The following is a 15,129-nucleotide window of genomic DNA, read 5'->3' on the forward strand; positions in this document are numbered from 1 at the left end:
GGGATTTAGATCTGCAGGCCTGGGGACAGGCACATCTTGAGGAAAGAAACAGAGGTGGGAGCTCAGGGTCTGCCCTGGGAACTGCAAAGGCATGTAGCCCAGGTGGGGGACCAGGAACCGTAGGATATGGCCCAGGAAGTGGGCAAGTTCAGGGCAACTGACGCATGAAACTGATCTTGGTCTGTGGCCCACACGAAGACCCTGACAGTTTCTGCCTCAGAAAGCAACAGGTGTGGGAGACAACAGTGGTGGTGCTGTGGGGAGAGGCCTAGGAAGGGGCAAGATCATACATGGAACAAGTAACACTTTTTTCTTTATGAACTGTGAGAAGCCAGGGACCAAACGGCTGCAGGATGTAATTCTAGGAGGAAAGAGTGAGACTACAGGCAGGGCGGGCTATGGGGAGAATCCTGAGCAGGAATGAGGCCAGACATGTGTTACCCAGGCCAAGAAATAAGGATCTATGGCAGCCGTCTCTGAACTATTTGGATCATACACCCTTGAGATATTTTTGAGCACACTCCCTAATTTTTGTACCTTTATTTATGCATAAATCATGCACTTGCTCAATTCTATTATGGTTGTTATAAAACAAAAGCAAAAACAAAACTTTAAAAAAGGATAACTAAAAATAAGGATAAAAGAAAGTTCTAACAACTTCTTCCTGCCCCACAGCCCACTGCTGTCATGCATACGCTCAATGTTAGGCCTAGACAGGGGCCGAGCTTCTGGGCAGTTTATGCTTTATGTGTGTGTGGAGGCAGCTGTGTGACAAGCTGTGCAGATGAGTTGTGGGGTGAGTGTCGGGGAAGAATCTAAACAGGGAGTCTCAGGGGATCCTCACAACACCCCACGGGCAGGAGCTGTTATGTTACTTCTCGGTTAATATGAGGATGATGGGAAGTCCTGTAACTCATCTGAAGTCCCAGCTTGGGCCAAGATGTGGACCCAAGTTTGGCTGACTCCGGAGCCTCTGTCCGCCCCACTGGGCCACCCAGCTTTCCCTAGTTAGCTTTGGGTCTGACCTGTTTTTCTGGAGGAGCGAGTTGTTGGGGTTGAACTCTGTTGTCAGAGCAGGGTGGTTAGGGCACTGGAGAAGACTCTGACAGCATCCTGTTTATAAGGGCCGAGGGCATCCACCTGCTGGCCGTGACCTCCATCTTGGGGCCTCATCCTTGGTGCACTGGAAGCTGAGGGGCATTTGAGAACAGATTCTACCCCCTTCCCCTCAGGTGGGACAACTCTGAGGTGTTTCCCAACCCTCTTCCAGAGGTGCCCCTGGCCCCGAGGCTTGCGTGCTCTTAGAGGTGACCTACTTATTAAGATACTCTGCTTTGGCTTTCTTCCTTTCCCATCTAGCCTTTCTCTGTCTTACTCCCCCTCCTGGAATCACTTCTTGACTAAACGACCTGCCCACAGATTCCCCCCTCTCTGGGGAACGCAGACCAAGCAGGTCCACCAAGGAGAGAAGCCTTGTCTTATGCCATGTAATTCTGTGGCTCAAACGTCCCATTCCTTCTTCCTGGGCCTTGGCACGCAGTGCCAAATGACCATGGCATTCTTTTCTCTAAATCAAGCGTTAGTTCTCCACAGGGCACTTCAGGCGACTGTTAACAATCAGTGAGTGTTGACAAGTGAGTTGAAATCTATTTGACTTGAGTTCCAGAAAGTTTACTCAGGTTGCTTTATGAAGAATGGATGGCAAAGTTGAGGGCAGAGGTAGAGAGACCAGTTAGGAGTCTACTGGAATAATCCAGATGGGAGATGACAGTGGCTTGGACCATATTAGCAGCCAGGGTAAGAAGCACAGGGTTCTGAATGTAAGCCAACAGGATCTACCAACTGATTGCATGCAGGACATGAGAGGAAGAAGGGACAAGGGTGACTGCCAGCTCATTGGGCCCAAGCAACTGGCTTTGTCCTTTTCTGAGATGAAGATCAGGAGGAACACAGTGGAGGGATAGGTGGTGTTGGGTTTAAGATGCTCATTAGACATCCAAGTAGAGAGGTTGGGTTGTAAGTTAGAGACAGAAATTTGGTGTTTAGGGTCAAGATCTAGGTTAAAGAGCTAACTTTGGGAGTCACTCAGTCCTTGAGACTTGGTGAGGTTGGCAAAGAGTGACAGGGAAATGTCCAAAGCCAGAACCTTGGGGAATTCCTGGTGATCAGGGTCAGAGAGATATGAGAAGGAGTGGCTAGCATGGTGGGAGGAGATCGAAGGAGAGCATAAATCCAAACCAGGACTGTGTCAGGAAGGTAGAGTGATCTACTCCACCAAAGATGCTATTGAGGGGTTTAAGAAGTTGGGTAAGGAAATGAGTCAATAAAGGGGCTAAATATTAGTGGTAGACATGGTTATATCAGAGATCGCATATCTGAGGTGGAAGGAGAATTATTGCAGTCTGTTTTAGAGAAGGAGTGAGCTGGAGAAACAGGGTGTAGTGACTGGAGCGTGGGACACAAGAAACTGACACGACCGAAGGCTCTCTAGTCAGTGGTAGTGGTGGGTTCTAGGGTATGTCTGTGGAAGTGAGTGGTTGAGGGGGAGGTGACAAGGTCACTGGTCTCCACGCATAGGTCATGGAATTGGAGGCTGGGTGCTATAGACTAAATGATTGTGCCCCCCTCACCCCCCACCCATATGTTGAATCTGACTCCCTGATGCAATGGTGTTTGGAAGACCAACCTTTGGGAGGTGGTTAGATGAGGGTGGGGCCCTGATGAATGGGATTAGTGCCCTTATAAAAGAGAGACCCTTGCTTCTTCTGCCATATGAGGACCCAGGGAGAAGAAGGTAGAGTATGAACCAGGAAGTAGGTCTTTACTAGACACTCAGTCTGCCTTGATCTTGGACTTCCCAGCCTCTAGAACAGTGAGAAATATATTTCTGTCTTTAAGCTGCCCAGTCTCTGACAATCTGTGACAGCAGCCTGAGTGGACAAAGACACTGGGACTTGGGGAGGATCTCTGTGGGTTTTGAAATCACCGAGAAATAAAGCTGGAGCTAAAACAGTGCTGGAGAGCATGAGAGTGAATCAAAGTCCTCAAGGAATGACAGGAAGTCCCCTGGAGTCAGCAGGTGCCTGCAACTAGGAGGGCACCAGTGGGATAGCTTGGTGAGATCCCGAGGGGGAGTCAGAAGCCCACTGGCTTTTTTCAGAGGGAAGCAGGGAGAATGATTTGGAAGCAGAGATGAAGAGCAAAAGTGATACAGACCCTCCCCAGGGGCTGAGTCTGGCTAGAAAAGGGGGCCGCCCTGTTTCAGAGTCTTCCAGGGAAATGATCCCTCCCATTCAGTTTCCCACATCATTGCCATTTCACTTAAGAGGTCCGAGATCCAGTACTTTCTGAACCCACATGTGATGCCGACCTTGAAAATTTTACCCCAAACCCCAATTAGCCATCCCCACATAATACTGGGACAATTTTTCTCCTCCATTTCCCTAGTAGGTATATATTTGTCATCTCCAGAGCTTGTATTTGAAAATGACCTTTAAAGTCCTTGTTTACAAAAACATGTAATTCTTTTCGTTGTGAGGTCATATCCCTAAGGAGACTTACTAAATCTGTGTTTAAATTTCTTTGCCTATTTTTTCCACCAGTGTCATCGGGTGACCTTTACAAACATACAAGTTAGCACTGATTGAGGTCAATTAGAGCCAAGGCACCTTCCCCAGACAGTTGTCCTTACCTAAAAAGAGGGAGGAAGGAGGGAAGGAAGGAAGGAAAAAAGGGGGCAAAGCCGGTAGGAAAGAAGGAAGGAGGAGGGGAAGGAAGGAAGAAGAAAGAAAAAGAGAGAGAGAAAGGGGGGAACCAAGGAAGGGGAGGGAATGAAGGAAGGACAGAAGCAAGCATGCAATCAAGAAGGCTAAGAACTCCAATGCAATAATATTTACAATTCATCTTCTTTTTTTTTTTAAGATTTTATTTATTTATTTGACATAGAGAAATCACAAGTACACCGAGAGGCAGGCAGAGAGAGAGAGAGGGGAAAGCAGGCTCCCTGCTGAGCAGAGAGCCCGATGCGGGACTCGATCCCAGGACCCTGAGATCATGACCTGAGCCGAAGGCAGCGGCTTAACCCACTGAGCCACCCAGGTGCCCTACAATTAATCTTCTTGAGGGATAATTTTCAGGAACCACCCCCTCATCCTTGCCTGATATCCCACCATCTCTGGTGCTGGTCTTTATAGTCCCAGTGTCTGGAACAGTGCCAAGAAACATCTGCGACGAATGGCCGTTGTTCCGAGCCCTAGCAAAGATGCCTCCATTGACTGGTAGGACCTTGGACCTTCAGTCTTCCGATGCACATCGGCCCCCACACCCAGTCCAAGCCCTTCCTCTGCTCCCCCACAGAGCTGCGACTTGCTTCTTTTCTCCCGCCACATGTGTGTTCAGAAGCATATTGGCTTTTATTAAGTGCAACTCTACTGTTAACAGATTATATAACTTAATCTCGTGCCAGGCACCCCCTGGCGCTGGACCCTGCTGGGCAGGAGGCCAGATTTGGATCAAGTTTGGTGAAGAGGTGAGCTATTCACTGCCAGGGCACCAGCTCCAGGACGGCGTTCCAGCTGCACGTTGGACTCTGGGTAGTTTTTGTCTCTGGTGACCGAGGTTGGAGGTCATCTGGACTGGGAGCGACAAGCAGCAGGAGTGGTAACAGAAAAGTGTAAATAAAGCAGAGGTGAGGGAGATGAGGGGAGCCGGGTTTGGTCAGGAGGAGGAGAAAATTTCCTATGTTGCCACTCTTCTGCTCCCCTAAAAGCCCATCTGCCTCCAGTAAGCCATTGTGTGAACTTGAATGGGCCTTGAGAGTTCTGCCCTGTGCATTTGAGAATATTGATGAGTTCTTAGACCACAGCACACGGAGGTGATTGTTGTTGAAGAAACACGTGTTCATTGTGCAGCTTCCTGTGTGGTCAGGGCGTCTGGTTTGGTTCGTCCCAGCGCGGTCCCCACCATGGTGGCCCACGGCATTGACTGAGGATCAGCGCTCACCAGCCATCTCCCTGGCTGTGGAGTCTGTGATAGAACCCTCATTAAGTGACTCCTTCCTTATGAGCTCCAGCGAGATGAAAAGGAAGAACTCTCAGAGCAAGACACTAGGCACCTTTGAGGTCTTAGGTGAGACATCCGTCAATGGTAGTGTGGAGAGCAAATGCTAACATAAGAAATGTCAGCACAAACGTCAGCATAAAAACGATACAGCAGAAACGCCAGCATTCAAGGCTGCAGACGCTCCACCCTGAACCTGATCCCTATGAGGTCTCAACAAATCCAAAGGGACTCTCCACCAACCCCTTATCAGTCCCTTAGCACAGCACTTCTCTGCTTTGTAGAGCTTGTTGGAACAGATCCTTGGTCCCGCCTCCAGAGATCTGTTTCAGTAGCTCTGGGTTGGGGGAGGCACCATCATCACTTCGGACAAGCCCCAAGATGCTGCATAGGATGGGGTTCAGGACATGCTAGCCCCAAAACATGGCCCCAGACCATAACTGAACTGAACTGAATACTGAAGCTGGAGGAGTTTGAGAAAACAACAGATGGATGGCTGAAAGGTCATTTTGCTGAGAACCGCCAAGAGAATTATTTGTGCTTGATCCAGATCTGAAGACATGTGGTTGGACATGCATATCGGTTTCCTTATTTGTAAAATAGGGAAAAGACTCCTTCCTTGGGCATGGCTGTGTGAGGATTACGGTCACAGCTATGTGGGTAGCACAGGAGCCAAGATCTGGCTTCTCAGACTCACAAGAACAGTGCACTTACTAGTAACGAGCGCAACACTGGTTCCAGTGGAAGGAGCTCTTCCTGAGTCCAGGCGTCACGCTCACTGCTCCATATGCAATGCTCCATTTAAACCTCACAACACTGCAGGAGGGAGATATTGTTATTACCCCAAGGAAAGCCAAGCGAAGAGATGAAGTAACTTGCCCCAGGTGGCAGAGCCAGGGGTTGAACCCAGGTCCCCTCACAATAAGGCTGCTACTACCTCATGAACTGTGGGACTCCTCCCATCAGTGCTCTCTGGAAACCATCAGATTGGCTGCAGCTCAAACAGGGCTAGCAGCCAGGAGACTCGGGGTGGAGTACTGGCTCTGCTATCACAGCTCCCTGTGGGTTTAGGTGAGCCACTTGCTCTGTCTGGACCTGTTTCCTTATCTGTAAAGTGGTGTCTAAGGCCCTTCCAGAGCTAACATAGCCAGACTCTGCTACTTTTCCATTTTCCAAGTGGGGTTCCAGAAGTTTCTCACACAGCCAGGGTTCTGGCCATAAGCCAAGTCTCAGGAGACTACTTAGACTTCTGTAATTCTCTCAGGCTTAGAAAGAAAGGGACTCTATGGAGTATCAACAGGGACAGCAGGGCCTCAAAAATAGGGAGTACCAGATGAGCTGCTGGCTCAAACTAGGCGAGATCACTGGTCCCGCCATCTCTTCCTTCTGGCTTTGCTTTCATTCTTTCTTTTCTTTTTTTTTTTAAGATTTTACTTATTTATTTGACACACACACACACACACACACACACACACACACACACACACACAGAGACAGATCACAAGTAGTCAGAGAGGCAGGCAGAGGGGGAGGGGCAAGCAGGCTCCATGCCGAGCAGAGAGCCCAATGCGGGGCTTGATCCCAGGACCCTGAGACCATGACCTGAGCTGAATGAAGCCAGAGGCTTTAACCCACTGAGCCATACAGGCGCCCCTGGCTTTCATTTCTTTATACATGAAATCATTTAAGGCTGGGACCAGATGTGTTGCGCATATAACTACTTTGTGTCAAGACAAATGTCTTAAAGGCAGAACAGGTATTTAAATTTCATCAAGAACAGTCACCACCTAGATTCTGCCATTAATACTTTATTCCACTTGCTTTATCACATGTCTGTCCACTGAATTATTCATTTACTCATCTTATTTTTTATATATTTCAAAGTAGGTTACAGACACCTGTATACTTCCCCCTAATATTCAAGCATGCTTACCATTACCTGAAGTTCAATATTTGATACATTTTCTTTGATATAAAATTTACATCCAACAAAAGGCACAAATATTGAGCATACAAGAGCTGATTTTTGACAAGTGCATTAAACTGTGTAATTAACCCCCCATCAAGATATAGAATATTTCCCTCACCTCAGAAAGTTCTCTATGCTTCTTTTCATCATAGAAGTTTTCCCCCATCAAAGGATAGTTTTGCCCAGAAAAGGCCTTTAAATTAGCTTCATTGAAATCAGTAAATGTATTCAGTATTGCAGATATTTTAGGCTTTGCCATCATAGCTTTAGATGACACATAGGCTAAAAAAAAAAAAAAAAGGTGACTATGTTCCAATAAAACTTGCCTTATGGATGCTGAAATTTGAATTATAGAATTTTCATGTGTCACAAAATATTATTCTTCTTTTGATTTTTTCAACTACTTTTTAAGCATAAGAATTATTCTTACCTGCAGGATGTACAAAGGCGGACTATAGATTGGATTTGACACACAGGCCATAGTTTGCTAACTTTTGATCTAGATGAATTCAAAATGCTTTAGAAAATTATGTTTAACTATGTCTTAAAAATGTTATGGTAACCACCAAAAGAATAGGCATAGATAGTATCATTTCCAACCTACAATAAGAGAAGCAAGGGAAGAAAGAAAAACTGATCGGCTAAAGAAAAGATAGAAAAAAAAAAAAAGGAAGAAAGGGTGATAGAGAACATACAAACAACATGACAAGGAAAACTCTAGTTGTATAAGTAATCAGAGTGGCCCTGAATAGGCTAAATTAGCCAATTACAAGGCCTAAATGTTCAGTTTAGGCTAAAAAAAAAAAAAAAGAAAAAAATAAAGTTATATCCTATTTCCAAAAGGTATATCTGAAAGAAAATTATGCAGAAACTTTGAAAATAAAAGTAGAAAGAAACAAAACAGATGAACATGGGGGGAAAGAGAGAGAGAGAAGTAAACCACAAAACAGACTCTTTTTTTTTTTTTGAAAGATTATTTATTTATTTATTTATTTGACAGAGAGAGATCGCAGGCAGAGAGGCAGGCAGAGAGAGAGGGGGAAGCAGGCTCCCCGCCGAGCAGAGAGCTCGATGCGGGACTCGATCCCAGGACCCTGAGATCATGACCTGAGCCGAGGCAGGTTAAGGCAGAGGCTTAACCCACAGCCACCCAGGCACCCCACAAAACAGACTCTTAACTCTAGAGAACAAACTGAAGGTTGAGAGAGTGAGATGAGGGGGGGAATGGGTGAAATGGGTGATGGGGATTAAGGAGGACACTTGCAATGAGTGTTACATGTCAGCGATGAATTGCTCAATTCCCTCCTGAAATGAATATTATACTGTAGGTTAACTAACTGAAATTTAAATAAAAACTTGAAGAAAAAAATAAAGGCAGGAGGAAATAGATACTACCCAAATAGTATCATAGGTTACACAGTAACTATAAAACCAGAAACAATACAACATCACACCCATTAGGATATTTACTATAAACAAAACACAAAAAATAGAAAACAAGAAGTGTTGGAAAGCATGTGAAGAAATTGGACCCCTTGTGCCCTGTTCATGGGGATGTAAAATGGTGCAGAATGGTCTCCTAAAAAATTAAAAATAGGATTACCACATGATCTAGCAATTCCACTTCTAAGTACATTACCCAAAGAATTGAAAACAGGGACTCAAAGAGATGTTTGCACACCCCTGTTCATAGCTGTGGTATTCATGGTAGCTAATGGGAAAGAGCCTCATGTGTCCTTCAGCAGACGGTTAGATAAACAACAAAAAGTAGTTTGTACATACAGCAGAATATGACTCAGTCTTGAAAGGGAAGGAAATTCTGTCACGTGCAATATCATAGATGAAACTTGAGGACATTACGTAAGCAAAATAATCCAGTCACAAAGGGTTGAATACTGTATGATTCCACTTACAGGAGGATCCTAGAATAATCAGATTCACGGGATCCTAGAATAATCAGATTCACGAAGACAGAAAGTAGAATGGCAGTTGCCTGGAACTGGGAGGAGAAAAGAATGGGGAGTTGTTACTTAATGGGTACAGAGTTTCAGTTCTGCAAGATGAAAAGAATTCTGTGGGTGGATGGTGGTAACAGTTGCACAACAGATGTGATGTACTTAATCCCACTGCCCTGTGCACTTAAAAGCAGTGAAAGTGGCAAATTTTATGTTATGTGTTTTTTTGCTACAATTAAAAAAAAATAAAATAGGGACACCTGGGTGGATCAGTTGGTTAAACATCTGCCTTAGGCTCAGGTCATAATCCCGGGATCCTGCGATCAAGCCCCGCACCAGGCTCCCTGCTCAGTGAGGAGTCTGGTTCTCCCTCTCCCTTTGCCCTTCCCCCTGCTCGTGCTCTCTCTCTCTCGCTCTCTTAAATAAACAAATAAAATTAAAAAAAAAAAAGATAAAAATCATCCCAGCAAACACAGATTAGTTCCTATTGATAAAAGCTACAGTCCGCTAAAATGATGGTCATATGCTTCAATGTATATCACCCTAGAGTTCTGAAGTGTATCTAATGTACATAAATATAACATTGTACCAAAAGAGAGTACTCATTTTTTTCCAGACAACCATGGCCCTTTTACAAACTGGCCACATATTTAACCACAAAGAGAACCCCAGCAAATTCCAGAAAGCACACAAATCTTATTATTTGGTCACTATGCAATAAAATTAGAAATTGCAAAACAAAACACAAGAAGTAGCCAAATTTAAAATCTTTTTGGAAATTTTAAAGTCTCTTTTAAAGTAACTCTTGGGATGAGAAGGAAATTATAAACCAGAAATAAGCCAAAATGACACTGTGTTTTCAGGGACCTATGGGACCTGATCCAAGAGGACTCAGGGGAAATTTATTAGAAACAAGAAGAATTCAAAATAAATTAAGGAAGCATTAAAGTCAAGAAGCTGGAATGAAAGTTCAGCAAAAATAAACCTGAAGAAATTAGATGCGTGGAATATAAAAATTAGAATTTAAAGAGATGGAGTAATCACATTGAAAATAAAGTTGATTAATAAACAAAATCTTGATCTTTGAAAAGATCATATTGCTATAGACAAATCTAACTAAATAAGATACATGAATAAAAATTTAAAGAACAATTAACATTTAAAATGAAAAAAGGAAACACAACTATTGAGATTTTAAAGCATTCTAAAATTTTCTAAAAAGAAATGAATGTTAATAAAAAATTTTTAAATCTAGGTAGAAATGCTGAGTTTTCTAGGAAGATACAAATTACCAAAACTGGTCTAAGAGGAGACAGAAAACTTGAACAGGCCAAAAAACACAGAAGAAATTAGAACTGTTGTGAGAGTTCTTTCCCTTTAACAAAAAGCCGAAACCAGGCTCAGATGGTTTCATTGGCGAATTACATCTGATTTTCAAGGACCTGACTCTCTCTATGGTACATAAATTCTCAGAGTGTACGAAACATAAGTCTGCAAGTCTAGATGCCAAGTTGGAAAGATGGCATATTGGTCTAATGGGGGCTCTGGGAGGTCTACTTAAGTTAGGAGCACAGTTTTAGGGGCAAAAACACTTATGCCAGAGAAAGGGGAGCATCTGGATTAGGCAGGGGAAGCAGTCAGACCAGGATGCAGATCTGACCAAGTCTTTGCCCACCCAAATGAGAAGCCCCAGAGCAGAGACTTCCCATTAGAGGAGTCCCACATTGATCAGAAATAGCTATAGGGAGGCGCCTGGGTGGCTCAGTGGGTTAAGCCGCTGCCTTCGGCTCGGGTCATGATCTCAGGGTCCTGGGATCGAGTCCCGCATCGGGCTCTCTGCTCAGCGGGGAGCCTGCTTCCTCCTCTCTCTCTGCCTGCCTCTCTACCTACTTGTGATCTCTCTCTGTCAAATAAATAAATAAAATCTTAAAAAAAAAAAAAAAAAGAAAAAGAAATAGCTATAGGCATGCACCTTCCTCAGTCTTGCTTACTCAGTACTTGGAAATACCCGAAAAAAGTGTGACCTTGGCTCACCACAGCACATTAAAAAAAAAAGAAAGAAACCAACAAAGAAAGGAAGAAAACTATGGATTAATTGCACTAAAAACTTAAAGGCCCAACATTCTAAATAAACTACCAGCAAATTGAATCCAGTGGTGTTTTCCAAGGATTATACACAGAGACTGTAAAGATTTTTAAGTTTTAAGCAGAGAATCTATTAACTTGCCACATTAATAGATTGAAAGGCAGAAAAGATTATTCCCATCACAATAAATGCCTTGATAAATGGATTTAATAAAATGTGTGCTTATTTCTAAATAAGAACATAACATTCTTGGCAAACTAGGGGTAAAAGGAAACTTTCTTGCCTTGATAAAGCCTAGCTACCAAAACCCATTAGGAAATATCTTATTCAATGGGGAAAAATCAGACATTCTAGAAACATCAGCAATAAGACAAATTTTTCCACCATCACTGTTACTACTCACCAGTCTACTGGTGATCCAAGTCAATTAGGAAGGAAAAAAGAAAGGAATTAAAAAATTACCATTTACTGTTTTAAAATTAATTATGATGAACAACAATGAATATGCTAAAAAATATCAAATTTTACCCTTTAAATGGGTAAGTTGTATAATATGTGAATTATATCTCTAAATGCTATTAAATCATCATCATTACCTTGTCCATTACAAGACTTACTACTTAAAAGATACTGTCTACTTAGAAAATCAAAGAGAATATGCTTAAAAAATCATCAAAATGAGAAGATTTAGAAAAGTAGCCAAATACAAAAACAACGTACAAAAATCATGTTCTAATAAACAAACAATAGTCAATTTCACAACACTAAAAAAAAGGGGGTAGGGTAGAATCCTATTTACTCCATGCAGAAAGACTAAACAGCCAAGGCTAGACCTAATGAGAAACTTAAATTTTGAAGACTTAAATTTCAAAGACAGGACTTGACTGATGAACAAAAGTTGAGGTATAAAGCATGACAGCCAAACTGTTTGTGTACCCCAACTTCCCTCTGGGAATGGCTGGAGTGGAAATTCCCTTTAAAAGAGCCTGTGGACATCGCAGGGACCATGAAGAATGTGACTAATGAAGTATGTAAAATTCCGAGCACCAAGTCTGGCAAATGGTGAGCCCTCAACAAATGTTAATTATTTTTCCAGATTCCATGTACAGTCAGAACTCAGGGGCACAGCAATGGAAAATTGAACTTGATCCTGCAGTGTTGGTGGGTTGATTGGGATGGTAGAAAAGCTCTGAAAGGAGTAGGACCCTTCATTGAACTAAATTGTGCCACTTAGAGATGAAGGCATCCAACTAGACATATGAGCTCATGGAGAAACAAGTCATCAGAGTTCAGAGATAGAATCAGTGCATGTGTTTGAGGGTGGATTTCTAAAACCAGAGGTCCCTGGGCATTTATTTGTCTATTCAGAGTAACACTGACCCAGCTGTACAGCCTCACTCAGAACTGTACAGGAAACAGGTGGGTCATGAAGGGTTTTCATTCATTCATCTTTTATTCATTCATTCATTCAAAAAATAATCATTGGGTTCCAAACTGTTCTTCGTACCTACAAGGAGCTAGAAGGAAAAGGAAACTGTATATAGTAAAGACTCTTTTTCCAGTCTCGTAGAGTGAGAACAGGATACAAGGAGACCCATAAAGCTGAATGAAGGACCAGGCAAGAGATTTAAAAGCAACGCCAGGAGTAGGTAACTAGAGGGACAAGCATGTGGGAACATGACCCAGAAAGAGGCCCAAGACTGGGGACAGATTTCAACAGCTGTCCTCACTTCTCAGACAGGCAAACATTTAAAGATTGACAACACCAGCTGTTGCTGGGGTGTGCAGAACCAACCCTCCCTGGGATGGTGTAAATTTGGGCCAGCTTTTCAGGAGGGCAACCTCACAAAACACACCAACATTCATATGTACATATGACTCAGCAATTTCAAACCAGGCATTTACCCCATGGGAATAATTGGACAAATGAAAGCAGATGTCATGGGGTGCCTGGGTGGCTCAGTGGGTTAAGCCTCTGCCTTCCGCTCGGGTCATGATCTCAGAGTCCTGGGATCGATCCCTGCTGAGTAGTACGGGCTCTCTGCTCAGCAGGGAGCCTGCCTCGCCTTCTCTCTCAGCCCGCCTCTCTGCCTACTTGTGATCTCTCTCTTCCTGTCAAATAAATAAATAAAATCTTTAAAAAAAAAAGAAAGAAAGAAAGAAAGCAGACGTATCTGTACAGAATATTTATTGCACCATTGCTTGAAGAGGAAAAAAATTGTAATCCTTGGATCAGTCACAAGCTCATCCTTGAACCAGTCATGATGGTCACAGGGATCGGGTCCCTTCATCAGCCAAATCTCAGTCCCGCATCTCTCCTCTGTGGCCAGGGGTTGGAGGAGAACCCGGCTGGACAGTTGAGGATTAGACTAAGGGAGGAAGTTCCCCGAAGGGGGTGGGGGAAGAAGAACACCTGTTACCAGGAAACTAGGGATAAGAAAACCTGCTGAATAAGCAAAATCTATAGCTACTTCCATCCACTAGAGAAAGAACGGCTGGTACAGAGGGAGGCATGTTTTGGGCAGAGGGAATAGACCCTTCTTCAGAGTCTCAAAGAGCCCTTATAGTCTGTGATGAAACTCCTTGACCTGAGAGGATGAGGAGGGGCGCTGGGAAGGTCAGCCCTTAAAAAGGACCCCCAGAATGGTGAATCCAGCCATATGAATAATGGAATAACTTGAAAGATGTGGCTGAAGCTGTGGGGTGGCTGTGAGAGAAACATCAACACAACAATCGAGAATGCTTTGAGGGGGTTAGGAGAGTTTCTGACCCTGAATGGGTTACACCACATCCACACACATCAGCATGGGGCTAGAATTGTGGGCTCCACCTGCTGCCTAGGGACATGGGACAAACATTATTTCACCACTCAAAAACTCAGTTTCCTCATCTCTGAAATTGAGAGAGGAAGCCAGTCTTACGGGCTGGCTGGGAGAATTACACAAGATCATATTTGTAATATATTTCCAAACCGTGTTAGGGAATAGGAGTTGAATCTAGCAAGGTGGGGGGCATGGCAGAAGTACCCCCCAAATTTAGACAGAAGGGGAAAAGATGCATTATGGTGGCCTCAGAAAGTCTGAAAGCCAGAGCTTTGTTCTAGGGCAAAAGGAGCCGTGGAATTTAACCCTGGGGCCGTAATGACAGTTGTAATTGTACTTGACCTGAAACTATGTTGCAAAACCAGAACTTGCCCCTCTGCAAGTTCTTAACTGTACAAACACAACTGCTGTTTACTTTCAGGTTTTTAGGCATCAAGCACACTTTCACCTGCACCCTTCAGAACAGGAGCTAATTAAAGGCAAGGATAGGGTCCCCCCTCCTACCGCTGCCCCCCCACCCCGCTCCGTCCTGTCCTCCACTTTGCCTTGTGCCAAGAGCACCACAGGCTTTGCGCACCCTTCCTCAAGACCAAGGATGGACAACGCTTATAATGGCTGCCTTGAGTCTCCTCGCCTCTAACTCAAGCCCAGGGAGCCTTATGCCAACAGGGCAGCAAGCCTGTGTTGGTCCATCCAGGAAGGAAGGACAGAGGGACACCACTGGGAAGGTGCGTGTGTTCAGAGAGCACGAGACAGCCCCAGCCCTCCTGACCCTCACGTGGTACAGTCTGTGTAGCAAGAGCACTGAACCAGAACAAAGGCTGTTCTGTTGGTTGGTATTGGGCAAGCTCCTGGCCTCTCCAGGCCCCTTTCCTTGCTCTTAAAAGGGAGGTCAGAATGCCTCGGATGGCCATGGGCAGTGAGAGAAACTTCGCAATGACCGAGCCTCCCAAGGAGCCAGGCCCCGTGTAGGTGCGTGTTGATATTACCCTTCTGCATCCCACGGGGCTTTGCAGAGGGTGAGAGCAATGCTCTGTGACCTGGGGTAGGGAGAGGATGGTCCACCTGGCTCAGAACACCAGGCACAAAAGCAAAGCCAAGAAGCAGCCATCATTTCTTAGAGCTCTTCTTGGCATTTTCCGGCTGGGCTCCGAAGTGAGGCTCTGGCCACAGACACCAGAGCTTCCCTGCCGGTGCCCAGATGAAGAACTGCACGTCGGCCAGGAAACCTCAGAGGTG

General features: G+C 44.5%; 1 protein-coding gene across 11 annotated transcripts in view; it reads right to left on the reverse strand.

Moving 5' to 3' along the window:
• LOC309870916 (uncharacterized protein) overlaps positions 1-15,129 on the reverse strand; it is a gene marked incomplete at its 5' end in the record, with an annotated part of 69,959 nt that overhangs the window by 11,650 nt on the left and 43,180 nt on the right. For 6 of the 11 annotated variants that reach the window (XM_082743520.1, XM_082743528.1, XM_082743527.1 and 3 more), the window contains 2 exons: positions 5,773-5,874; positions 7,146-7,309. In XM_082743520.1, coding sequence (XP_082599646.1) covers positions 5,860-5,874; positions 7,146-7,309 — 179 coding nt within the window. In that variant the 3' untranslated portion in view covers positions 5,773-5,859. Of the gene's footprint in view, positions 1-3,913; positions 5,165-5,772; positions 5,875-7,145; positions 7,310-15,129 lie in introns of those variants that run through there. The other 5 variants (XM_082743523.1, XM_082743522.1, XM_082743518.1 and 2 more) reach the window with 2 other exon arrangements.

Source organism: Mustela nivalis (assembly GCF_964662115.1).
Source record: "Mustela nivalis genome assembly, chromosome: 8".
Lineage (NCBI taxonomy): Eukaryota > Metazoa > Chordata > Mammalia > Carnivora > Mustelidae > Mustela > Mustela nivalis.